The sequence below is a fragment of the Glossina fuscipes genome, unplaced genomic scaffold (assembly GCF_014805625.2).
Source record: "Glossina fuscipes isolate IAEA_lab_2018 unplaced genomic scaffold, Yale_Gfus_2 0, whole genome shotgun sequence".
In the NCBI taxonomy this organism is placed as follows: Eukaryota; Metazoa; Arthropoda; class Insecta; order Diptera; family Glossinidae; genus Glossina; species Glossina fuscipes.
The window spans coordinates 34,545,582-34,573,427 of NW_023998414.1; the positions used below are offsets into that span (position 1 = coordinate 34,545,582).

Here is a 27,846-nt window from a genome sequence, read left to right on the forward strand (position 1 = left end):
GATCGTATGTGCATGTATGCGCGCGCTGGAGGGATATTTTTCTCTCATTGTTTAAACAAATAATCCAACAAATAAGCTCACAAACAAGCGCTTACACGAAATCAACTACAAAACAGCATTAACGGCTTCTTTATAGTCTGACCTCTGTACTCCTGGGGCTGTTTTTCTTCTTCATCACCGTCGTCGTCGTCGTCGTTCGTTTCTTCTTCTTCTTCTTCATCTTCTTATTTTCTTCTTCTTCTTCCTCTTCTTCATCTGCTCATGCTGCTGCTTTAAGTTCGTTATAATGTTTTCAATGTTTGTTTGTTTGTCTGTCTGTCTGTCTGTCTGTCTGTCTATCTCGCTATTTGTCTTTCTTTCAGTCTTTCCATGCATTCAACCACCAATCTGTACACAACGTTCGTTTCTGTATTTTGTGTATCTTGTAAATCACAGTACACAGCGTGTATGCATGTTTATATATATATATATATATATAGAAATATATATACGAGGTTTGCCTGAAATATATAGATATTTGACATGGAACTATGCACATCTAGGGCGCGATACGAAAATAGTTCACTTCAAAAATTTAACATTTTTTCTCTCCTCAAGGGTTGTCGATTCCCTTTAACCTATGGTAAACAATGTTATCACAGATTATTAAGTAATGGGTCCTTGCATGTATGGGCTTAGATTTGCCTTTCAACTCTAGTTGCAGATGTCTGTCATTTTCATTTTAAGTTTCTTTAGCTCTTTTCTGTGTGACTTTTCTCTAGTCTGTTGCAGGCTAATATTACTTGATCGGTTATAAGTGCACTGATATTATTATTATAAAATTTATTATCAATTTTCCCAACAAAAGCGTGTTTGTGGGCAAGTTGTGTGTGAATTTTCCAGTTTATTGTATAGTATGGAATTAAGAACAAGTTTAATGTCTCGATATAAGTTTTTGTGATGTCGAAATTTCGATTAAAAGACACAGGTGCTCATACTGGTTGCAAGTATATCAGATCTATTCTAAAAGCATTGACTGTCCAATAGCGCTTTAAATATTCCGGCATGAAGGAAAGTAGCGCTTTCGCTTGATTTGACAGCTGCTCTTTGCAGCTGGTATTGTCCGTAAGCCGAAAAGGTTACAAAATTATTACAGGTCAGCTTTAACAGCCTAGTGAATCTATATATCGATTCTACTATATTCTCTTCAAAAATTTACTATTTATGTTTAATGAGGAATTCTCTTCAGCTCGATTGGCCATCATTTTAAATACGAAGTGGTATTAAATCTGCGCCCAGTTTATTGTTATTTCAACTGAGTATATTGTTGTTATTTCCATACGCTTTGAGAGAGAGACAAAGAGAGAGAGAGAGAGAGAGAGAGAGGGGTGCACCGTTATGTTATAAAGACTGATTTCACTTGCGGGACATTTTCCGCAAAGGCTAGATTCGTGTTTAATTTAAGATCGCTATAATTAGGGGGTTTCAGCCTCTAGCTAATTCGAAGGAATTCGAGAACGCTACAGATACTTCCTCCCAACATAATTATATTTATAATTCTACCGAATTTCAAACGAATTTTCATTTTGGAATTAAAACTTTTTCATCTACCATCGTACGTACCAAATATACACACATTCGTTCCCTACAACAACAGCAACTGCAGCAATCGTGTTATGTTTTCTATGCTTGCTTCTTTTATTGCTTCCATGGTCAATTGCGACGTATGTTAAGTGCTTGTGTAGACTACTCTTGTATTGAATTCGTACATATGTACGTACATTTATATGTTGTAGATGTTTGGATGTCGGCCTTTGTATAACGTTAGAGTAATAGTAGGAGTAAAGAGTCATTCAAAGGTTCCTCCGTCAATGTATGCGTTGTGTTGCTGGAGCATTTGTTTAATTTTAACCTTTTTTCTAGTCTTTTATTTATTTATTTATTTTTTTTTTCGGAAAATTGGTCGTTTAATTTTATAGGCGTATTTAGGTAAGACAGTCAAAAAAACAAAATATGCGGTACGTGGTGTATTTCTATTTATTTTGTGTGTGTGTGTGTGTGTGTGTGTGTGTGTGTGTACGAATATCTTGTTATTGCACGAAAGCATAGATCGATCCATATGTATGTGTATGTGCACATGTGTGTGCGTTTGTTTGGATACAATTTTCTCAACTCACGCAATAGAAAAATAAGAAATAGAAGCAAAAAATCGAAAAAAAGCAAACTGACATAAGCATGTTTTCATTTGAACATAGTTTGCACATTTGCTGCAGCTCCAGATGCATGTAAATGCGTCAAATATTAACACAATACATATTAAAAGAAACCGTTTTTGTAGATTTACATCAACGAATGCAACGAATGCAGCGAATGCAGTAACATATGCAATAAATGTTTGTACGAGTATATTGCATTTACTGCAATACCACGTCAATCATAGTGATTTACACTTGCTGAGTCATGTCATTTATTCCAAGTTGTCCAAGATTAATTAAACGGTGGTTGCAGTCTGCAACATACAAGTATGCTAATAAAATATTTTCCAATTTATCCGTGCATGAATGCACACACACACACACACACACACACGAATATATACGAAAAACTTTCGGAAGTAGATTTGCCTGTCAAAAGAGTTATTGTGCAAAGAGGACTATTTGCCATCTAGGCGACTAAGGCGTTGTAAAGAAAGAATTTGACTTCTCTCAGAATTCATTTGTATGCCTTGTGTTAAATTTAAAAATTCTTTCAATTTTCCCCTAACATTAATCTATTAAATCTCTTATAAATCTTAAAGTGCTTAAAAGTGTTAGATGTGTTACGCCATTCGCGTGAACCTATCCGCTAGATTTTTGTGGGCGCACAACTCTAGGTGCTTCTGTCACAATAATACATTTTCAAGTCGTTCAAGTTGTTTTTGGAAATTCGGAAAACCATTCCGCAGCATTGTCGTGCTTGACACAACAAGATCAATACGAAACGACACAAATCTCAAATTCTAACCTAAAGAAAAACCAACTAATTTCTACCAACTAATCATTTGGATAAGCCCGTTCGGTTTAAATAGAAAAGTCTTATTCTATTCTCATTATAGCAGGACATTGTTTCAATCGACGGCATTTTCCAAGTCGATTTAATTTTAAAATATTTAAAAAAGGAAAATGACAACGAATTATACGCACCGATCGCATCATTAAATACGAAAGTTCTCTATTCTGGCCGATCAAGCTAATCGAATAGAAGCTTACGATCACCTATTGACACACATTTGGTGCTATTAAAAAAAATGCGATTATACTAAAATCAAAACTTTTACGCTCGTCACCGAACAATCAAAGACACCATAACGAATATATATATTCGAGATCAATATTAAAGTTTGGATTAATCTAAGCATGTATGTGAATCCATTTGACTGCATGTGCAATGTCTGCGTTATATTCTTCTGGTTGTAAAAATCTGATGTAAACATTGCGAGTTCTTGGAGATGGGATGGTATTGAAAATGCGCTAAATCGGTTAAAGGTCACGTCTAAAATAGCTAACTTCCCTACATGTGTACTCCCTGCATAGGTGATCCTACACAAAAGTGGAAAACATCAGCTACGTTCATCCAATGTTGTAGAGTATCGTAATTGCGTTTTACACCCATCAACGTCGGATAAGGGGTATATTCATTTTGTCGATATGTTTGTAACGTCCCGAATGAAAGAAAATTTTCTCGTCATTGTGTGTTCCACTTACAGGCAGGATTGACGATTTTCAAAATAAAGACTTCGAAATCTCCTAATCGTATATCAATAACTCATATCCACCTATAATTGTTCCTATTATGTTATTGTGGACTTTTGCCTCCAAGGATAATCAAACACTTTGCTTTGCCTGACAAAAAACCTTTTGAATTACTTTCTCTTACTTGTTCTGTTGAGCGCAACTAATTTCATTCCAAATACTCTTATTATGCCTTATTCCAGAAATTATTTAAGGAAAGTCCTTTAACTCGCCGTTGCTTACATATTATGGTAGTTCCTTTTAATGGTAAAGAATGAGTGGCTCAAAATTTTATCCCTTCACTTTATGAAAACTACTGTCTTGTCGTTTATCTGATCATTCTTCATTACACTTACATAACACGTGAACTTACAGATTCAGAGTTTATAAAACCATAAGGATGCGATGTCCAACAACTAAGACCAAGAACATTTTTTGCTTTTCTTAATCCATTCATTATTTCACATCTATCTCTTCGCTCTTAAATTCATATTACGTTCCGGCGAAAGGTATTCGCAGCGCACAATACTACGATAAGCGGAATACACTGTTAATAACGCCTTAATTTTGGAGCGATTTTGACGCGAGTTTTTCACACATTGGCTCATACATTGTAAAAATCGGGAAAAATAAGTTTTTGTATCGTATAAAATAAACCGCAGCTGACACATTGATGACGTGTACGATGTTAAATTTGACAAAGATTTTTGTCACAGTGTTATCAATTCTGGGAAATGACAAAAACGCTGACAAGGAAACACAATCGCTAAATTTATAACAATTGAGCGAAGATGATAATAGACTAACTGTGAAAGATCAAAGCGAATAAGTTTTTAAACTGATATTACTTCTCGTACTGACAAGAAATTATAATTGACACTGAATGAATTGATACTGACAAGAATATATAATTGGAGCGCATCTTCCTTCATATGTTAATCAACAACATATGGGAAATTGAATATAGCCGCGGGATTATATCGGTAATAATAAACAATCCTCTATACTTTTCCAACGAGTGACCAGAAAAAGAACCGTGAATAAAATCGTGAATGTTATATAAATAAGGGACCGATATTCGATAATGAATATTATATATATATATATGTACGTTGAGGCGTAGGGAAAACGAACCCAAGTAAAGTCGGGGTAACTGCGTAAATAAACCGAATTCATCCGATATTGAAAAATCTCGGGATCGCATCAGGTAAAGTTCGTTTGTTTTTGAATGACTCGAAAAAGAAGATTTAGGAAAAGTTTCTTCATATCGAATAGGGTCAAGGCTTAAGAAAGAAAAATTCATAGAGATAATTATCTTCTTATGAATGAATTTCTTAATTACAACATTTCCATTTACTATATAAAAAAAAAAGATTTGTTTGTTGTAGTTCAAATGACTGCCTTGTTTATTATTTCCGACAAAACTAAATGTTTTCACCGATAGATAATGATGAAGAATGGTGTTTGCTTCCTCTGAAGTGTTTAGTGATTCCTTCGAATAATCGAATCTCCTCTGCGCCAAGTCAAATCGATAGAAATAATTTTTTATTAGAAAGGATATGTCATAATCAATTTACTAGTAAACAAGGCTTTTCCAATTGTTAAATTATTATCAAGTATGACTCCATTGTACGTTAATTTTTTGCAAGACATTATGGAGAAATTAATTTTCCGATGAAATTGAGCGAAAAACTTTACCTTGAATGTATTAATTAGTTTTATATAAAAATATTTTAAAAGAAGAAGAAGAAGAAGAAGAAGAAAAAAAAAACCAGAGTATACTATAAAAGCATTCCGTTGCAAATAGCGGCGCATTATAGTAAATTGACTCAAAGAAATATTTATCACATGAAAGTTGAATTTTTCATATGCACAGTGGATACTCTTTTTAATTAACGGAACCGATTGAGCGAATGAGAGTAAATGGCGATTTGTTTTTAATGATATTCTTTTCTTTTAAAATAAAATATCTTTGCTTTCATGCGGATTTTTTCAGGGCAAAACAGCAATATATTGCGAACGGCCGGACAGGGCCCTTTAAGTGATGTCTGACTGTGAACGTATGGACACTTGTTGCGAACATTTAAAGTTATTTTTGTTATCATTACAGTAAATGAAACAAACAATTGCAACTTGAAGATATTTTTTAATATATGTATATAAAAATTGATCTGTGGTGCCTTGTTCGCAATTGAATAAATAGCTAGAGTTGTGGTGCACATGATTATAAATATAAACATAAAAATACATAAATATATATACAAATATATTGATAGACAAGCAGACAGATTCATTAAAACAATCGCTCCCACGATTTCACCATCTGTGGTATAGTATGCGAACAATTTTGATGGATATGTTTTGTGCTGCGTCGTGCACGTAACTTAAGATGTACATAAATGCATAAAGATATATATATATATATAATCATGTGTTTGTGTTTGCATGTCGTGTGTGTATATATATATATATATATTTATATATATATACCTTACAGGCTCATTACCTCATAATTGTTGGGTTATGGAAAATTTTTTTTCTAACTGTTTCTTCTGTATTTTCTTTATTTTTCCGATTTTCCACACATTTACATCGTTATTGCACCGCATGCTTTAAATTAAATTAAAGCGAACGAAAGCTATTCATTCATCATTCCCGCGATGCCTAACGGCGACAATGTGTTGTCAAGAGCATACACAAACGTTCATAACAACACCACAAACACCGTTAACACCACCAACCACCGCCAACATTACTATTACTGTTATACTTATTATCGTAATCGTAATGTTGTTATTGTTGTTGTTATTTTTGTTTTATTATTATTATTGATGTTGTGTTATGTTGTTGGTATTTGTGTAATTATTGCTGTTGTTTTTGTTGTTGTTGTTAGTGTTGTTAGTGTTGTTAGTGTTGTAAATCATTGCTTGTTTACGTCTTTGAAACAATCAACGATTTCAGCATTTCCTCACGCCATCAGCGACAGTTTTCCTAAACCAACACATATTCAGCACATACCACACGCTAAAGTGTACAGAAAAATCACAATAAACCGTCAGTCAGGTTTGATTTCATCTGTTGATGTGTTATTGTTGTTATTGTTTTTGTTGTTGCCTGTGTTGGAGTTACCACGTACAATTTACCTTGTCTTGCCTTGACTTTTCTTCATTGAAATGAAAACGAAAGTTATTGTGAAACGAGCCTAACATAATACTAGATATATGTATAAGTGTGCGTTTGTTGCATATTTTTATATATATTGTACAAATATATATATATATGTTTTGTGTGTATACGTGTGTATGCATTTAAGTCTGCAGTGGCTACCTAATTGCTAACACATAAAATGAAAACGAAATATCATGATTGCTGATGTTCAAACACCACATCACCACATCACCACATCACCACATCACCACATCATCCGACACCACACATTGTACACATATTATACAAACAACAGTAATAATGTTATTCCGTCTCGCCGATCCTTTATGATCAACATTATCACCATCACAAACTTCATCATCATTACTGCTGTCAGCTTCATTGATGAGATCGCGCACAGACGCTTCATCATCGTCACCATCATCATCCATTGTTGTTTGGTATTCGTTTGGTTTTGGTTTTGGTTTTGATTTTGGCATTGTATAGTGAGTGCCTTGCCACCATTACAGTGAAATGCCATAACGATCGCGTTAAAATGCTCAAGCGCCACCAACAACATCAACGTCAACACCACCGTCACCATCTGCTATCTACACAGGCCGCAATAACTGACGAGTTGACTGTGACGTCGGCACAACTCACACAGGCCACTATTGCTATGCGCTTATTTGTTTGTATGCCTGCTTACTTGCTTAGTTGCTTAGTTGCTTACTTGCTTGCTCATCAATAATCGCCAATCTCTGCTATTTTCTTTTGCTACCAGTCAGAGTTTTGCGGTGGCGATTACCTTGCAATGATATATGTTTCTTGTGATGCATATGCGCAATGCCAGAGTGATGGTGATGGATTTCTACCAAAAATGGCTTTCAATTGTTACTAGTAGTGTTAGTGTTAGGGGCGTACGTCGGCTTAGTAAATATACCGCAATACATATTTTTAATAAAACGAAAACGTAGCTTTGTTTCTTGAGATAGGGCGTCAAAGTTGAGAACTCAAAAAAAAAAAAAAAATAAAACAAATTTTTCACAAAAGCAATTATGTTTAACACAAACGATGGTTTACATCATCATCACAAAAGTTCCATAAATCCAAACCAATTTATGGTCTGTCATGGTCATTGACAAGATAACGTATCAAAGCTATCTTAAGTTAGTTATTACATAATGTTCATACTAAGTATTGACATTGAGATAACCAAAATTTTAGAATACGGAATCATTTTCATCCATAGGGTAGTATGATGAGTAAAACGATGAATACTGGCAAAGACTGACCAAAGTTTATGAAATTCACTTACTTCGTGTTTGTTACGATAACTAATAAAAAAATATTTCTCTAATTTTCTACTTCTTCCAAATGCAATCAGAAAAGACAATAAGATTAATGATTTAAGAGGAAAAACATTCTAGGAGCGGCAATCCCCAATAAACGTAGGATAACTTTAAGAATATATTGCGAGCGGAAGCTAGTTATGATTATATCGGCTTTGTCAATCGTACGTTGGTCCATAAAAATTGACTCAGTAAGACTACTACTAATACTACTACTACTGCTACTACTACTACTGCTACTACTACTACTACTGTTACTATTACTACTACTACTACTACTACTACTACTACTGCTACTCCTACTACTACTGCTGCTACTACTACTACTGTTACTACTACTACTACTACTACTACTACTGCTACTACTATTACTACTAATACTACTACTACTGCTACTACTATTACTACTGCTACTACTACTACTACTGTTACTACTACTGCTACTACTACTACTACTGCTGCTACTACTGCTGCTACTACTACTACTGTTACTACTACTACTACTACTACTGCTACTACTACTACTGCTGCTACTACTACTACTGTTATTACTACTACTACTACTACTACTACTGCTACTACTACTACTAATACTACTACTACTGCTACTACTACTACTAATACTACTAATACTACTACTACTGCTACTACTACTACTACTACTACTACTTATAAAAAGGACCGCCACTTATACAACTCAACGTGTGGCAGTCTCGCAAGCATCTTTCTAGCACTGTACGATACCTTATTGTCAGAACATGATATGAACGGAACGAGAAGTAAGTTGTAATCAGTTTTCGTTCAGAGCTCCTTCATTGTTCATTGGAGGAAATGTTTTTGTTTCTCTCGTTTTATCGTTTTATCACAAATCTTAAAACAAATTTTCGAATCGCTCATCAGAAGACGCATTCTACATTATCCTATCCTATTCGACATTTTTTACGCTCAACGCTGACGTTGTTTCATTTCATTGTTAGAAGAGAATGGTCTCAAAAGCGCATAAAATGAGTGAAAAGTTATTTTAATGCCAAGTAAAATTAAGCGGAAGTCATAATGATCCATTTGCCCTCGTAACGGTTACCTATACAGGGACTAAATCAATGCATCGCATTATGAACAATTTTTGAAATCACGAGCTAAGGGAGTTGAAATCTTCGTACCCGCTTATTTAAGCTATGCCAATATAACAATAAAACACCGTAATGTGCTAATTATTTGTTGTTTAGGAAGTTGCCTTTCAATTTGTTTCATTTTTTAAAGCTAACAACGCCGTTTTAATGCAAAATTGTAATTGGAGAGTTTTGAGAGAAGCAAAGGAAAGCATCGATTTTATGAGAAGGCTGTAAATCATGCAAAACAGCTTATAATCGGAGCATAGATTGAGTTATCAAAGAGAAGATGGATAAAATCAAGATTCGTAAAAGAAAGGGAAAGCAAGCTCTTAACGCATAACACAATTTTGACGTCGAAATTCAAATTTATATAAGAAGAAATGAAAGAACGATGATTATGAGAATGTATAGTTGTATGTGTGAAAATAAGCATCTGAGAGTACGTGGGCAGATTTCCTTCGGATTTTTAAAAAATAAAATGAAGGCGTGGCAGTTCTGATAAAAATAATGCCTCTTTCCACGGATCCTATTGAAACGTGTGACTAGATGTTACAGTGTTGCATCTAAAACGACAGAGTCAATATTTTCTGAATTGCTATGACCCAAAATCTAGTGAAAGTCATAATATTTTTTTCCCGCGAAAAGAAAAAAAAATAATGTCCATTTATTTTTTTTTTTTTTGTTTTTGGAAAAAATCTTGCGATAAACCTATGAAAATTCTACGGTAACCTTATACTCAAGCGGCACTTAAAATTTCAAGGTCATCCGATGCCAATTGAAATTAAGGACAATTTTGACAGAAAGACGCTTAATGCGTTTCTAATACTTGCCAAATTACTCGGCGCACTCGAAGTCGCCATTATGTGGCTCGATGACTTTTGTGCAGAAATTCAACTTTTTGAATCCAACTTTTAAAATTCCAACCATTTGCTTAATACAGTCAGGCATTCTCTTCATTTCTTATTCCATGGGCGGGTCATTGTCAACAAGGAAGACGTCGATTACTTTTAACAAATGCAAATCCGCTGCTCGCTATAAATATTTGCTTTATGATTTTCAGTTCATTGGCAAACTCAACACTTTAGGAACGATCACGACGATAATCGAAGGTAATAACATTCACATATTAAATGCACAAAGGGGTATTAAAACAAATCCCATCGTTGCCATCTAACATAATCAATTTTAAATGATGCATTGAGTTAACGGTCTCCACCCCAACACTGCAAGTCAACTAAGCTCATGAACGAATGTTTTACCGGATTTTAAAAATCAATTTTCGGAGAAATTCAACTGTAAACTTTGCAAATTCCAAAAAAAGCTGGCAAATCGTACTTGCGACGTCAATAGTTATCTAATCTGACTCGACTTTGTTAATTGTGTTAATCAAAACTATGTATGCATATGCAAAGTTTTTACGTGTCGTGGTAAATGCAAGTCCTGTTGAATACGGTATCTTAAAGAAACAAAGGGGAAATAAGCGAATATAAATTTAGTTGTAACTGTAGAAAACGATGAAGAAATTTTCTCAAATGTATATATATTTAAAAAAAAGAAAGGAACCTAAAACCATGCCCATCCGGGGACCAAAGTGACGACCTCCTCACAATTACTGTGTCGTAGTAAAACAAGTCTAACTAACTGCACATTTCGATAAGAATATCAAGAGTTGCGTTCGTTCATGGTTCTAGCGAATAACTACAATGACACACAAACAGCCGATAATGATTATATAACAGTTTGCCCCTACCGAAGAAAACTAAGTCTTACTACATCTTGATTACAGTTATGCTCCACAGCGTCAAGCGCAAAAACTTTGCGCTCCTTTGCTCAACAGATGGATTTAAAGTAGCATTACTATCAAGTCAAAGGTGAAGAGGTCCATTGACAATAATAATAATAATAATAAAAAAATAAAAAACGACTGCGTTTCGAAAATAAGTCAAAATTCTGAAAAAATTCGCTAAATTTTCCAATATCACTTCGATCAAGGCGATAACGTTTCGCAACCTTATGCCGAAGTATTATCGCAAAAGACTCCTTATCAAAATCAGAGAAACATATATAGCGCGCTCGGTAAATGCAAGCATCGCGACAACGCTAAACCTTATATATAATATTCTTAATGATTCGCAGAAATTCAGAGTGCCCAGTTGGAAAAGTTTGAGCATAGCCCAGATTCGTTAGTTTGCGTCGCTCTATGTAAGCTGGACTTTGAACGAAAGATTCAATAATCGCATCGTTCTGCTTCTGGTTTTCCCATAACAATTCCAATAAATTCGACTGTGTTAGGGTAAAAAAAGCTGAACAAATAAAATGAAAAACTCTTCAACAAATTTGCATATTATTGAGTCGATCCAATGGGTATTTTAGGACCATGGGTATTTTTGGGCCATTTAAGATAAGTTCATGAAAAGAGAAAAAAGATAAATAAGAGACACAGTACAGAGTAGTATTACTCCTTAAATCGGAATACATCGACAACAGTTCGAAGCCAAGCAATCCAAGCAATGTATTATTAAGATTAAAGAACAACTCGTTTTCCGCATTAAACTCAATTTCAATGATTGAAGCTTGGATATGAATGTAATCTGTTCGGCTCCACGCTGCTGGCATTAGAAGTAATCAAAAATCCAATTCTTAATGATCTTTTTTTTTTCTATTTTTAACACATTAGTTCCGAGACCTTATTATTTTTTGCTCAATTCACTTTATAATAAATTATTCGACCTAAGCGATGAAACTTATGACATTACATACCACGTACGTATTATGGTCGTAATAAAATTATTTTCTAAAGTTTGAGCCGTTTTTTACTTATTAAGCTGCCGTTAAGAACTTAAGCAGGCAATTTTTGCTTAATTACTTAGGTGAAGAAGGTCGCATTGCAAAAAAAAGTTTTGTTTTGCAGTATTTTTATACTAAGCTCTGCACCCGAACTTTTCCACGTCCCTGCTATTAGCATCAATCGATTGCTTTTATGTGATTTACGTGTTGAATTTGAATTTACAATTGGGTAGTAATTGTGTTGGGTTACGTTGTTTGTTATATGCATGCATACATACATACATACATACATACATACATACATACATATATACATGCATATGTGAGCATATGTATGCACAAAGTGCTATGCTCGATCGTATGTGCAAGTACTAGTGGCATAATATTTATTTATGGTGGAACGTTATACATATAGAGTTTTGTATAATGCCGGGCTCGCATGTTGCATGAAGCCACAAAAATTTAAACGCCAATTTTCCGTTGGCTTCTGGCATTGTATGGCGATCATTTCAACTTACATCGTTTGTCCATCGTCTGTCGGTGATCTTCATTGACTATATCTGGATGTTTGCTATTAAAGCGCAGCAAAATAATAATAAAAAAAAAAAAAAAAAAAAAAAAAAAGTTTTAAAAAAATGTTAAAAAAAAAATAAATAAAAGGAGAAAAACTCTCTATAAAACAAAACCCTAAACCAAGTATAAAGTATGGTTGGGCCGTTATTATGATTAGGAAATTTCGTGTGAGCACCCACTGGAGCTGATTAGTGAGCGATGCCATGATCATACCGTTTGAAATTTTCGGTTATTTTGTTGTTTTTGTTATTGTTGTTGTCTTGCCAATCATTGGCTCTCTATATATGGCTGCTGACTGTTAGACTCTTTGTATTTTGATGGTCTGTCCTTTTTCATTGCTGCTGATTGCCATGTATTTCAAGCTTGATCAGAGCTTTTGATGAGTAACCACAATAACTGCAATAACTATAATATGCAACGAATATTAAGCACAAACGAAGACACGCCAAATACGAGATACAGTGTAAAAAAGAAAAAGCAAAAAAAATTTTAAATAAGCATATGAAAAAAAAAAAAAAAAAAAAAAAAATACACTAACGTTTCTGTCGGTCTTTGATTTTTTTTTATATTGATATTTGGTTGCCGCCATTGGGCAAACTGAAAATATCAACTTTCAACACGAATTACCCGCAAAACCAAATAATGAAAATTTATTAATCAAAGTAGAAAGACCAAAAAAATATTTCCTAGTTTTCAAATCTACTACTCATGAGATATATTAATATTGTTCGCTGATTGTATAATCTAGAACGTCATATAGACGTCATATAGACTTCATCGGGCTCTTGGCTGATTATATCAGATAACAATTGCTTGTCTTCTTCTTATCTATGTCTGTGTGTGTGTTGGAATCGTTTGTCGGGCGTAATAATCTCAAGTACAAAAGTGAGATTTAAGCTTCAGTGCGATTATAGATGACCAGTCTATTGATCGAGAGAATCCACATAACACTCAAAGTCAAAGGACATAAATAAAAAGACACTAAACATTGCACTGTTCGAGTTAGCTCATAAATTATTTGCTACTTATGTGTGTTAGAATTGCTTTGATATATCTTCGCCCATCTGCATCTTTTCCGTTGCACGCCTCTGAAACGGAAGTATTTGCCACGTTTAAGTTGAAGGTTCACAAAACACTATCAGTGTTTTCCGCCTCCTCTATCTACCTATCTACCTATAAATCCTTCTAATCATCTATCATTATGCTTGCACGGAGAGAAGACATTCGTTTATTTGCTGATTGCTTGAAAAGCATTCTTCCCATTGCGGGTGTAAAAGCCAAATTTTTTTAGAAGCTTATATCCTTAGCTGAACGTAGTTTCGTATCGCAATAATTTTCAAGTAATGCATGTCGAAATTCGAGCCAAACCAAATTTGAATTTGACTTAAGTTATTTATTTTTATTTTTATAGTTAAGCGAAAAAAACAGGAAAAATGACATGACTATAATAATGTTAGTGAAACAGTCAAATGCCCTCAGAAAATATAACGAATTATCCACAGTAAACGTTAAGAGTTTAAGCTGAGATATAATAGCGCGAAGGCAAGGTATCGTATCAATCAAATGCTGCAGCACTTTTATCCTACCATAAATGACGATGACGATGAAGATGATGATGATGATGATGATGATGATGATGATGATGATGATGATGATCGGTATTAGTGCCGCATAATGCTATGAATAATATATATTCATTTCGCACTAAAATCGATTAAACGCATTTTCAAGCCGCCACGTTGCTCCTTGAGATTATCCGATTTTTATAATTAATGAACGGCAAATGTAAACAACAAAATATTTGTTCGACATTTAGTTGTTTTTCGTTACTCTTTATTTATATTACAATAGATCATGCAACAACAATAATAACAATAACCATTTTAACACCATTACATTGTCTGCAATAACAATTCATTTTTCATTTAAAGATACAAATTAACTTTGCCACGATCAGAGATTACTTTTCAAAAGGAGGGAAAAGAATAATAAAATAAGTTAGATAGGGAAATGATAAGCAGAGATGGCGAAAGAGAGAGAGAGAGAGATAGAAAGAGAGAGAGAAAGAGAAAGGAGAAAAAAGAGACTAAGTAACTTAACAACTGTTAAGTGATAGACTAGATTTAGGCGATGGAGACTGAACTAAGGAGATCATCAATGCTCCTATTTGCACGGAATAGAATCTTAGCTATGAATATGAATTTCGCAAAAACTCTATTTGTTACGTATAATACAATTTTTATTTGGATTCGTTCGCGCATGCGATTAATTATCCAATGAAGATACAACAACAATTTTTTAACAATTGCCCTAAAAGGTAACATTCCCTCGTCTGCCTCGCTCACGCTGTCTCCATGAACATTGGCCAAACTTTGACATATTCTCGTGAAAGTACCATATATTGACTGATATGTAAAAAACATCGTTTTTCCAAAGTTTTAAATTAATTTCAATCAATATCAAGGCGATTGAACTTTGTAGGTTTTGTGAAAAAATTATCCTAAAGATGTTTTATTAAAATATTCATTACCCTCCATTTCAGCATATTTTATTGGCTGAGAAATTAAACATCACGACAACACTAGACCGTGCGAAAAATGAAGAGAAATTAGATGCAAAAATTTAAGTGTAGCTCGAATCATGCCGCGACCGACTTCGATTTTCGTCCGCTACAGAACTCCCTTAATACTGTTATAGGGATTAGAGTTTTAAGATGACTGGTAACCCTGTTAGGGTATGTTAAGAATGTAAAAAAGTTGGCAGGCTTGCAAAATGTTGGCAGACTTGAAATCAATTAATAAATTTGTGAAGTAAAAAGTCGAGTTTCTTACTGAAAATAAATTGCGGCTAATTAGTAGGTCTTTGTTGCGGAATATTTTTATTGTAACAAGCGTCTGCTGCAATACTATTTCGACAAACAATGGCTTAACGACATAACAATGTAAAGCTGAGCTCAAAAGTAACCGCGGAAGATTACTTCACGCCATGTTCGTCCAGAAATCGCGAAAGTTTTATGATGATGAGATGAGCCGTTTTACCATCAAACAAGGAAATTGTTGTCTATTTAGTTGATACGTACATATTTGATTTAGTTTTAGTTAACATTTAAAAAAAAAAAAATTTTTTTTTTGCCGTGAGATGTATATTAAGGTAGGGTTCAGGGAAACAAATGGAATCTGAGTCTATCCCTCAGTTATAATAGACAAGATGGAAACCTCTGACCCTTCACGTCCAGAGTCAGTTTAGAAAGGAAGAGCAAGTCTGGGATTTAAGCCTTTTTTCTAAAAAAAAAAAAAAAAAAAAAAAATACCAAAGTTTTACATAAAGTGTGCCAAGATAAGGTGACCGCTCTATATTATTAGGTAGCAATGCCACCATAGTATGATATTTGCATTCTTCTTATATTCAAGGCTGCTTATTGCTTTTCTGAAAACAATTATAAACATTGTCGGCTCTTTTGTCGTTCGGATATCGCTGCAAAAGCTGGTAAGTTTATCGCAATAATTCCAAGAAACTATTGAATATTTCGAGGGTGTTACGAAAAATTTGCGATCGTTCATGTCGTGTTCTGAATGTTGTCTCTGGATTTATTCAATAAATTTTTCCTACGAACGTTCTTTAGTTTGAAGAAAGAACTCAGTTTTCACATGAATAAACATTGTCTAAAGAAATTATGGCGCTAAGAGGCATTGGATTTGGTTCCTCATAATTTTTTGCTTTCGAACGCTGACTGCTAACTAGCAGTTATAAACATAAACTAGTCGACAACTTTTACATAATAAACGGGATATGAGGCCCGATGGTGGTAGCCATTAAAGATTCGACCTTTGTTTTTCCTATTCAGAAATGTTTTTCTGAATAAGATAAACAAACATGAGGCTGGAGTGCACTTTAGTCATTACATATGTTGTATTTTGTTTGTATGTTGTTTTTGTTTTTCTTTCAATTTTTTACACTTGACATGAGATAAAACTTTATAAACAGTATTTATTTATTTATTTATTTATTTTTTATTTATTTTTTTTTTTTTGTTATATGTATGCATACATATATATATATATATATATATATATATATATTATTTTGTATTTGTTAATGACATACAACAACAAAATAAAGGTGTTAATTTCAAGTTGCGTGCACACAACCACTTAAATAATGCCAACGTTGGTGATAGACCCACTGCCAGCGTGCCAGCTGATGACAGGGATATTCGCAAACAATGCACACGACTTGTTCTCTGAATAAAGTTGAATGAAATTGAGTTGAGTTAAGTTGAGTTTATTTCAAAGTAAATTTACATTTCAACTTTGGCAAATAGTGTAATGAGTAAATATTGCAAATATCTTTGCACTAAGATCTTTTTAAAAGCCAATAGTTGTCATTAAACTCTAATGGAAATCATCGTTACATACGTACGTATATACATTTCGGAATGTTGCATGCACAATGCATGAAATGCCGTAAACGCTATGAATATTTGATTGCTTGAAAATAATTAGCATGTTAGCAGTAGCTGAGCTCAGATACATTTGAATTCAATCCTAACTGAAATCGAAATGCGATAAAGCGATTGATGGAAATCCGAGATTTATAAATTTTTGTTAAAATTAAGTCTTAATGACTTTAACATACATACAAATGCTTTTCATAATTTTTTTTAAAAAAGATTTTACGAAAATTGTTTCTGAAATTGCTTAAATAACACATGTCCGTCACACAATCATAAAACTATTATGGAAACACTTTTATCTTTTTCGAAAGGCAATCGAATCTTTTTATCGGTAAATTTTGCATTTTTTCCAAAGTTTCGCTCAAAGACAAGTTGAACAATTTCCTTCTATCGACGAAATGAGTTTCTTGTCTATCGACATATTGCAAAAATCTCTCGAATTCCTATTGGGCGATGATTTACACAATTTTACATGAGAACTAATATCAATTGTCAGTCATCATGGCAAGGAGATGTAGTTAAGGAAGACCTTTAGTTAAAATCTTTGATCAATTTTCATTGTCCTTCGATTATAGGAAACATTGATTGATATAATATGAAGAGTGCACACGCAGGTTGTTTCATGGCAGCAGTCTAAAATTCGGATAAAAATATCGTTCTATCCGAAATACACTCACCAGTTTATTGTGTCTAATCAAACTTCGTAGCACATTGTCTCGAAAAAAAAACCTTTAACGAGTATATTTGTTTATGGATAGTTTTTCACACTGTTCATTGTTGTTCTTGTTTCATTAAGTCGAGACTCTAATTCCGCCCGAAAAATACTCATATATTTCGAAACACTTAACAAAAAGAATGCAACAAGCAATAATCAATCGTATCCTCGTTTTACAACTAAGTAAGCTTCTAAATAACGGCCCGAATAAGTGGCTTGTTCGGAATATCGAATGGATGAGCCAACTACTCGCTATATAATCTCTTAAAATTTTTATAGCCATTACCGAGGAATTTGCGAATATACAACGGTAAACCACCAGCGGAGGTCCGAAGAGCTTAAATATATTTTTTCAATTCAAAATTTCAAGTCGTCCTATATTTGTCCATATGGCCTCTATTTATCTACGTTCACAAATATGAAGATGAAAATTAAAAAAATACCTTACAAGCAAGTAAAAATAGTAACTTATTATCCATAGAATGTACTGATCTGAAGCTTGGTGCATACAGTTACGAGAGACACTTTGGAAAAATGGCGCGATTCGCTTACAAGGACGCCAATCAAAGACTGTAGCTTATTAGTTCTATGAAATGTGGAACGCGAACTTGTGCAAATATTTGCTAGGGTCATCTAAAAAATGTGAGGACAGATTTTTACTTAATCAATTGCCACGCCCACAATAATAAACACGCTTAATATGCCCTATATGTTCGAGTGTGTAGATAGCATGTATCAAAGACTTCTTATTCGCCGCCTCTATTTTCTTCAACGTACGAAGTTAGCAAAGGGAGAACGATCGACACTTTCAAAGCAAAGAGATACGAAAGTGAGTTTATAGCGCAGAAAAGTCAGAATAAAAACAATTTTAGAAAATAAAAAATTATCCATTGGGTTATCTCTTCGATTCTATCAGTTAATCACAATACATATCGAATTTCTGTTAAGAGGATTTTTGAAGGGGTCCATAAGCTTATTTGCTGTTATTAATATAATGAATTCAAAGACTAAAGCCGTAAAGCATTAGCACCTAAGGCTATCCAGCTTGAGATTGACCATTGAGCTGTTAGTCAAGATCCCTGGCCACTCAGGGGGAAATATTAAAACAAGTTTTCTTATACTTATGAAATGGAGAAATGGTTTCCCAATCATTAATAGATAAACGAAGAAGACTAAATTAAAAGTTTGATTTGTAAATATTTGACATCCGCCTCTTGGTTGCTTGAAGAACTTTACTTACAGTTCATCGAGCTATGCGATTATATTAAGTCTTGTCCGCCGCTTTGCTTTTCTCTACTGGAGAACAGAAATCTAATGCATTGCCGTAAGAGAAAAACAGCAAAGTAAGCTCGTATGTTGAAATGGAAGTCCCGCGCGCGAGAAAATTCGGGTCAATATTATTTTCTTGCTTTCTTCCTTTAATCAGTTTATCTTGTAAATAGAAAAATGTGGCGAAACGATAGATCGTTTATTAATTAATTTTGAAATTTAACCGATCTACAATGAAAAGATGAAAATTACGAGGAACTTTTTTTACTATCCTTGAAACGCTTCAATTGTTACAAAGCGATTTAATGTTTGAAGACAGATAGAAAGTTTTCTTGACCTTTTGTCCGTGCCATCGAGTGAATTAATTCTATTCTTTATAGTTTAAAAGAAGCCGAACAAAAATATCTACGCAGAGATAGATTGTATATAAGTCGAGTAGTATAAGTGTTTCAGGTGATGGGCCTGCCTAGTGGTATAATGACGTATTGCGTAGAAAACTCATTAGTGCGATCGATCGTTTAGAGATCTATTTTGGAAATTGGCGTTGTCAAGTTGGCGCTTGGCAAGAAAAGAAAGTTTCCTTTGTAGTTAAGTATTTTTATTTTATTTCTCGTTCCCGCCTACGGCTAAAAATCATCTCATAAAAAGTCAATACTTGCAAGTTCTACGTGAAGCTTCGTTTTTGAAAAGAAATAAAAGCATTTCCGTAAAATCGAATTTACAAACAGAGGGAACCCGCTCTGTGACACATGTAGCATTTAATAAGGACTATGTTTTTTTTTTTTTTTTTTTTTTTTTGCTTTTTCGTGATGCATTTATTCGTTTTTGATTCGTCGATGATTTAACATGTCTTTCTGCCTAAACGTGTTACGTGATTTGCGGCAGGTTACAATGCTCTGTGCATTTTTTGAAATGAGCTCTTACATCATATTCATTAGGTCTGCCTGCATGATTTATTTAACGATCATGTTGTCATGCATTTACCTTCTGGATAAATTACGATTACTAATATAATATTGAAATTGAACTGTTTTTTGGATGTTGTTGGTGATCGTTGTTAGAGGAAAATTGCTATTCAGAGTTTTTTTTTTATTTTTTTTTTTTTTTTACCAACTATATAACACGGTTTAGTTAAAATAAAGAAGAGATTTTTACGTAAAATATTCGGTTATAAATTTTCTGAAGAAATCAGCTTAAAGCTAAGGAAGGAAGGTAAGCTGTGCTTGGAAATTCTATTCAATCCTTTTTGTACCGTTTTATATCTAATAAGACAAAGTTGACTTCATTTGTCGATAAGATTATGATAAATGCTTCTCAGAAAGCAAAATAAAGAATTTATGTAGATGTGTGTAAGTGTAAATAAATTTATGCCAATTGTAAATGAATAGTTTATAGTACATTTTGCTTAAATTTTTCGAAGGCGCTGAAAAGACTATAGTCCAGATAGGCCTCGAATTTTTCCCACTCACACTACGATCAATAAAAAAATTCAAATGCTATACTTACACCTCGAATAGAAATGCATGGATATCGTCTTATAAGATCAATCGAAACTAACTGCTTCGGTCTTAAAATGACAAAGTGAAATGACAAGTAGTAGATCGTTTGATTTGCAACAAATATATCGAAGAGAACAAGACTTAGATGCATTGCACAAAGAATGAACAAATAATAATTCAAAATATTCTACTGGCATAATATTCTAGTAAATCTCGCAATACCATACTATGTACGTATATATACATGTACAGGTATATATATATATATATATATATATAGGTATATATTATTAGATTTCGAATTTTTTGTAAAATATTTCAAAAATAAGAATTTGATAGAAGGTAAATAAAATAAAGCGTTTTACATACCATTTCGTCTAAGCTCTTTAGATCGTTTGTAACAATTTGTGGTTGTGGTCCATACATTAGCATCGGGCCATCAGTGTCGTCATCATCATTTTCCGAATCGGTATCATCGAACATATCAGTTTCGGTGGCTACACTCTCCGTGCCGACGCCTTTATCGGTTTGTGTAGCATCGTTTTCAGTTTGGGTGGCACAGCCGATACCGTTCGCTTTATTGTCTGCGGCTATTTCACGATCAATTTGTCGTTCCATTTGTACTAGCATGGGAGCCAGCATACCTATATACGAAAACGGAGAGATTAATTTGAGAAAAATGCCTTTTGGATTTGTTGGAAAAGGCAAATTCACTTATTGAATGGCCTATTAGGGCTAAATTAACGCAACAGGCACAAAAGTCAATCGTAATAATCAAAGTAACATTTCGCAAACAATCTATTATTGAAATGCAGGCTATTTAAGTTTTGGTTAAGTGATCTTGTTAAAAAAATCCGTTTGATAATTAGGTTTCAGTTCTAATTAACGGATTAGAAAAGCTCATTAACATTAGAACTACCACCGACGTTTTTTGCATATACCTATGGATTATTTTGACATCGCTGCACACACACAACGCTGAGGGTATTGAGCTGAGATTTTACATATAAAGCTGGGATCTGCGCGCATACATATCCACACAATTAAGTAGAAACTAAGACAACTCCAAACAAATGATCCCGCAAAGATATTTCGGGACTGGGAAAATTTTCTTTAAGATCGCCTACATGCAAAAGGCAGTCTCGATTTATTTCTAGTTCGATATGAAGGAGTTTAGAATTAAATCGTACGCTAGTACGATTATCCTGACTATTTTTGCACTCCACATGAAGGTGATTGTAACGAACGTCGGGATCACAGGCTTTCGCATCCATTTGAACGTGATCGAAGGCTAAGGATTGAAAATATGCAAGAAATTGGAAAACTAAAACAGATAGAGAAAAATTGATGATGGATCGTTTCAACGTCCTTTCCGATAACTATGTAAAAGTCATTGAAAACGTATTGAAAACTTTCATTCTTTATAACTATATTTTGCCCCTTTCACACCCATAAGAATTCGAGAAGCTATTACTGAATTGGGGGGTAGCTCTAACGTTAGCAGGCAGTGCTTTTAATACTAAAGCGGACGAAGTATTCTTTGTGTCTTCACCTTTCAAGGAAATTTATTTTATCAAATAGATACGAACACAGATGTAACGGGACTCGGGTGCTTAAATAGATATTAATGATTTACTTACCAAATTTTGCTCCACGTCTGGCCACTTCTAATAGGCATAAAATTACATGTTTTTCGTTTTTTCTCATAATGAGGTCGTCAGTTTCGAATAATAGGCACTCGATGATTTTAAGGCTTTTTCTGCAAATCAAAAGAAGGCAAAAACTTATTTATTTATTTATTTTTTATTTATTTTTTTTTTTGCAAATTCCATAAATCAATTAAATCAATTACTTATCTAAAAGTTGAAAAGGAAAAAGGAGTTTAAGGAAAAAGAAAAAAAAAAGAAAAAAAAACAAAAAAAAAAAAAGAAACAAGAAAAGCCATGTGGAGAGAAAACTAATTGTGGTTAAATTTGTTTACATTTCGTTTATTAATCTCGCTCTTAGCTTCATTTTACGCAAAATATTTAATCATCCTATGCATTCGCATAGAACGAACATACACACACTTGTTATATGCTTGTAACTTGGCGTTCAGTTCATATATGTATTGCATTTTACTTATTCGGCGAGTTAGTCAGTTAGTCAATCAGTTTATATGTGTAGTTGTTTAGAGTTGTTGTTTTTGTTGTTATTGTTGTATTTAAGCATTCATTGCCTCATTATGGCCACATCAAAGTGCGTTTCGTTTATTTTACATTAATTTGCTGTGAATGAATTTTACGGATACGCTTTAATTTAGTTGATCTAAATTTAATTGAAATTTTTATTTTCACGCAATTCATTCTCGTTTCTTGTTTTTATTAGTGCCGCCGCGCTAGCTACTGTTGTTCTTGTAGCTTTCATTTTCATTTTATGTTCAGTTAAGAATTTCAGAGATTCTGGTTGAAAGTGCAATGATCGGCAAGAATTCTGTTTGTGTGCATCTTTCACTTTCACTTTCACTTTCATTTTCATTTTTTTTTTATTTTTTTTTTTTGCTTTTCTTCTTTTTCGGATTTAATTTTACTAAAAATTAATTTATTAAAAAAAGGGGCAGAGAAAGTTGTAAATAGCGCTTCAGCGAAATCTAATTAAATGAAAAATTTGTGAAAATTTAAATATACCCAGAGAATTCTTCTCTGAATGGGAAATCAAATGCGGATTACAATAGGGTCCCATCTAGTCTTAACTATTAATTTCGAATGAAATAAAAGGAAAGCATCGACCAAGAATCGCTATTTAATCAAATATCTTGGAAAGTTGAATACCTCAAATATGTTATCTATATATAGTTTTATTTTATATAAGAGATTTATGTGAATGTTGTTTGAAAAAAATGTACTTACTTTAGTGGATGAAATTATTCAGCAATTTTTTGAAATTAATCCGCAGAAGGATTTGTACGAAGTCAAAGTCTTTGATTTCGAAAGTAACTTTTTATGAAATTTTGTTCAAATAAAAATACCTTATCCGCCTAGATAGTCGAGTAGGCTAACGACTTACTCGGCTAATAAATCAATGGTCATGGGTTCAAATCCCAAGCGCGGTAAAGCTTTCAATAAGGTCGACGGCTTCAAATAATTGGATTAATTATAATAATAATGATAATAATAAAAATGCCTTAAATAAATGGTTTGCATGCATGCATGGCTTACATTTCCTAGCAGACAGCAACAATAAGAAATATAAAAAGAAAAGAAGAAGAAGGAATATTTTATTATAAGAAGGAATTTATTATTTAGGTTATAGCAAAAAGCCCTAGTAAGAGGACCGGGCAATTTTCTACTAAGACCTTCTAAATAATAACATTTTTTTAATTGATCTTTACATTTGAATAAATATCACTGATCGGTTTGAGAAATATTTTCTATCTTTTTGTTTCGCTCAATATTTCTTGACAGTCATTTATTAGCTTAATGAGCAGAACAAATCGTTAGGAATTTGTAAGTGTATGCCATGAACGTCACAGCGGTGTTGACTTTCAAAAAACCTACAGAGATACTACTATTCACTTGCTCCCCTTTCTGCATATATAAGCCTTCCTAACTAGCGCCCATATAGACGCCCTGGTTGAAATTAAAATAAAAACAATTCACTGAATTCACTTTGCGTTCGAAAACTATTACAAAAATCGAAATTATCTAAATTCGTAGATATCAATGCATATCGAAACCTAGACATACGTCATTGTTTAGCCTTTTTTCAATTTAATTGATCTTTTTAACGGCTGTCTGCTCTTCAGTCTCAAATCGATGCAATCACTCCATCAAATTGAGTTTATTGGGAAAGCTTGAAATTATTCAATGTCTGAGCTGCTAGACCCTTTGCAAGATTCGATAGGCCTCAACGAGTTTTCAACGAGTTTTTTTGATAATATGCGCGTTCGAAGAAACAAATCTTGAAAGTTTCAGTTTTTTCCCTGAGATGATAGCTTGTCAGCTGTTGACATATTTTCAAAGTTAAAATTTTCGTAGGCCGCTACTCGCTGCATGCAAAGCATACGTAACTTACGCTACGTAACAATAGTTGTTTGGATGTCTCAATATTCTTAATCAATCCGATATCACATCCATTTACTCATTCTTTTTTTTTAATTATAATCGGTCGTGACCGAATCTCTTACACCGATCATCGAACGATCTTAAAAAAAAAAGAAAATAACTACATTTTCATACTCGATAATATTGGATGATTTCTATATTCAGAACAAAAGTGAAAATTTAAATGATGCATATGTTGTACTTTATGAGTAACAAGCAAACAACACGCAAAGCAAAAGTGTTCACAATTTTTGTTATAACGGCTGTGAACGTGTTTTAGGCGTGCGCGAGTTTTTAGCCGATATCTTTATGTTTGCGAACGGTAGGTTATTTACTATAGATATTACACTTTTTTTTTTAAAAACCAGAGAGAAGTCTCCTCGCATTACGTAGTACTGTAGGCGTGTCCTTCGACCAAGAAATTCTAATCTTTGCGCTAAATTTGAAGGCGATAGCTTTATTTTTTGGCGCCCGAGAGCAGGTTTACAACAGACAATGCACAGACAGACCGACGGCTGGACGAACGGACTGACATGCATTTTTATACTGTCCAAACATATATATGTTTGCTTTGTGAGGCCACTAAACTTTCCTTCTGCGCATTGCAATATGAATACACTCTCAACCCTTGGGTTAGTCGTAGTCGAGATATTACAAACAAGGTTAACCCTTCTAATTTCCGCAATATATAATCGAGCATGGTTATGCTGAAAGTTCCCTTCGTTTGTATAATGCAATCGTTTCTCCTTCAATATTCAGCTTAATTGCGCTACTGATAATGTGCCTCAGTCCTAGCTTTTTGAGAGGAATACATTACGCTCTTCATAACTTTCGAAACACAGACCATGAATTTTCATTTATGGAGATTATTGGAATTTAATCTCGTCATTTTTTGAGACAGTTTAACATTGCATCGCACACACAACATATGATATACCAGATGTAGAAATAAGTCCGAAAACGTATCTATTACAAGAGCATTGTAAGAAAAGATTGTATTCAAGGCCTTGTTTACCAAGGGTAGCAGCAACATGTGTTCCCTATCTTTTTGATAATTTGTTAATCTTTTTTCCTGAAGAGTAGTTCATCTTTTAAGCAAACAGTTCTTTAAGCCATTTGGCGACTTCTTTATAACTTTGTTGAAGTTTAGCTTGGAAACTCCGCACGACATAGTTGAAATCTCATCGATTCTTGATAGTTTGAATTTTCAAAATGAAATCAGTTTTCTTCATCTTTGAAGATAGAATGCAAAAATGGTTTTCGTGCATATTTTTAAAGCTTTACTTTATTTACTCAAAACATTTCGTCAGTTGTCCTCAACTGCTATTTAGCTCATGTGGTACGCATTTTCCAGTCTTTTGGATCCTTTCTATTTGAGATATTATTCGATTACGTTTCGTCGTTGTGCCATCATTCGTTGAGTTGAAGTAACGTCTCCACTCACGATCCGAATTTCATCGGTGTACCTGAATGGGCTGGGTCCGGATCACCGACAACGGGGCTTACATATCTTCCTGTTTGCAGCCTAATCGCTTTTAATTTCGAAGAGATAAGTTTGAACTGCTCTTCTCTGTTTTTTTTCTCTTTTTTTTTTTTTTAGATTTAATAATTGCAGCGATGCATGTTGCAAACGCTTCTTGTTAGATATGAAGACGTTAACCTTTTGCGTGTGATTTTGAAGCTTGATAGTAGAGCAAGCGACTACTGCAAATATGTAAATAGTAGACACGTAAGTGTAATCGGGTAACGTTACCTTTTACAGTAACTGATAATGACTTGTTTTCCTCACCTTCAAGTTGAACTTGCACCAATGCTAATGGCCTTCCCTTTCACCCCCCCCCGATCTAAAGTCCCTCTGATTTGTCGCCTTACCAATATGTATAGTGGTCATACCCTAAGTGGCTGCTAAAATTTAAAAGAAATTTTTGCGCTTGGTATTCAAAGCCACCCCCCCAAAAAAAAATAAAAAAATTAATAAAAATAGCAATTTTATATATTAGACGATATTACATGCGCTTTTGCCAAGCTTTCAAAAGTAGAACTTTGACACAAATCCATCATACAGCATTATTCAGTACGATATAGTGTTAGAGTCGGAAAGATTGTATTCAAATTAGCCCACATTCGCCAATGAAAAATAAAAGCAAAATACAGCCAAAATTCTATAAAGTCCGTACTTGATGTAAGTAAAATTTCGAAAACGATGCGGTTATCTCGCACAGTCGTAAAAGGTGCGATCACTTGCGATAAAGTCACACAAGTCGTATACTAAACATAATATATATAGTATGTCTCTTTTGCTTACATTTTTGTTTTAAATTAAGAATTTTTCTAACCCTTTTTTAAACTTTCTTAATACAAGTATATATATGCATATATATATGTATATATGTGCATATGTTGCAGTAATAAAACTTATTGCTTAAATTGAACTCATTATGCTTATAGTGGAAGCAAAGTCTTACCTGCACCATGTAATAAAATTTGATACATTATCCCGGGCAAAGAAGGTACCGCTCTTTGCCGCTGGCAAGTAGTGTACATTGCCCATAGCTAAAATTGGACCAGCCGAGCCGGAAGTTATCGAACGTGTCATTGATTTGTTGCGTGCCTGACGACGGGCCAAATAATCTTCGGCTGCTTGACGTACATTGTTAGCGTGCTGCAAGAGAAAAACGAAAAAATGGCAAAAAAAATAAAAAAAATCGAATGAGAGAGAAAGTTAAAGAAAATGATTAATTAAAATATATACGTATAACGGCGGCGACACACAACAACAACTCTATAGCGTTAAATCAAATTTAAGCGACACAAAAATGTAAAGAATCCGAAGCACAGCTATTTTTAGATCGGCGATAAGAGATATTCAAAAATAAATGCAAAAAACTAAATTCTGTACATTTTCTTTCGCTTTTTTATTTTTGTTTTTATTTTAGTTGTTTTTTTTTTTTCTTTCTTCCTTTTTTTTTTTTTTTTTTTTTTTGCTTTGGCATTCGTTGACAGCGTATTCGAGAGAACTCATATCAAATAAATTTAAATGCGAATGCAATGCAGCAAATGCTTATAATAAAAATTTTAATAATTTAATTTAATTTATTAAATAATTAT

General features: G+C 33.6%; 1 protein-coding gene across 2 annotated transcripts in view; it reads right to left on the reverse strand.

Moving 5' to 3' along the window:
* Positions 1-27,846, reverse strand: part of LOC119644708 (GAS2-like protein pickled eggs) — a 204,100-nt gene that overhangs the window by 19,737 nt on the left and 156,517 nt on the right. For both annotated transcript variants that reach the window (XM_038044403.1, XM_038044402.1), the window contains 3 exons: positions 27,204-27,400; positions 22,297-22,415; positions 21,026-21,300 (listed from right to left, as the gene is read on the reverse strand). In XM_038044403.1, the coding sequence (XP_037900331.1) occupies positions 21,026-21,300; positions 22,297-22,415; positions 27,204-27,400 (591 nt within the window). The remainder of the gene's footprint in view (positions 1-21,025; positions 21,301-22,296; positions 22,416-27,203; positions 27,401-27,846) is intronic.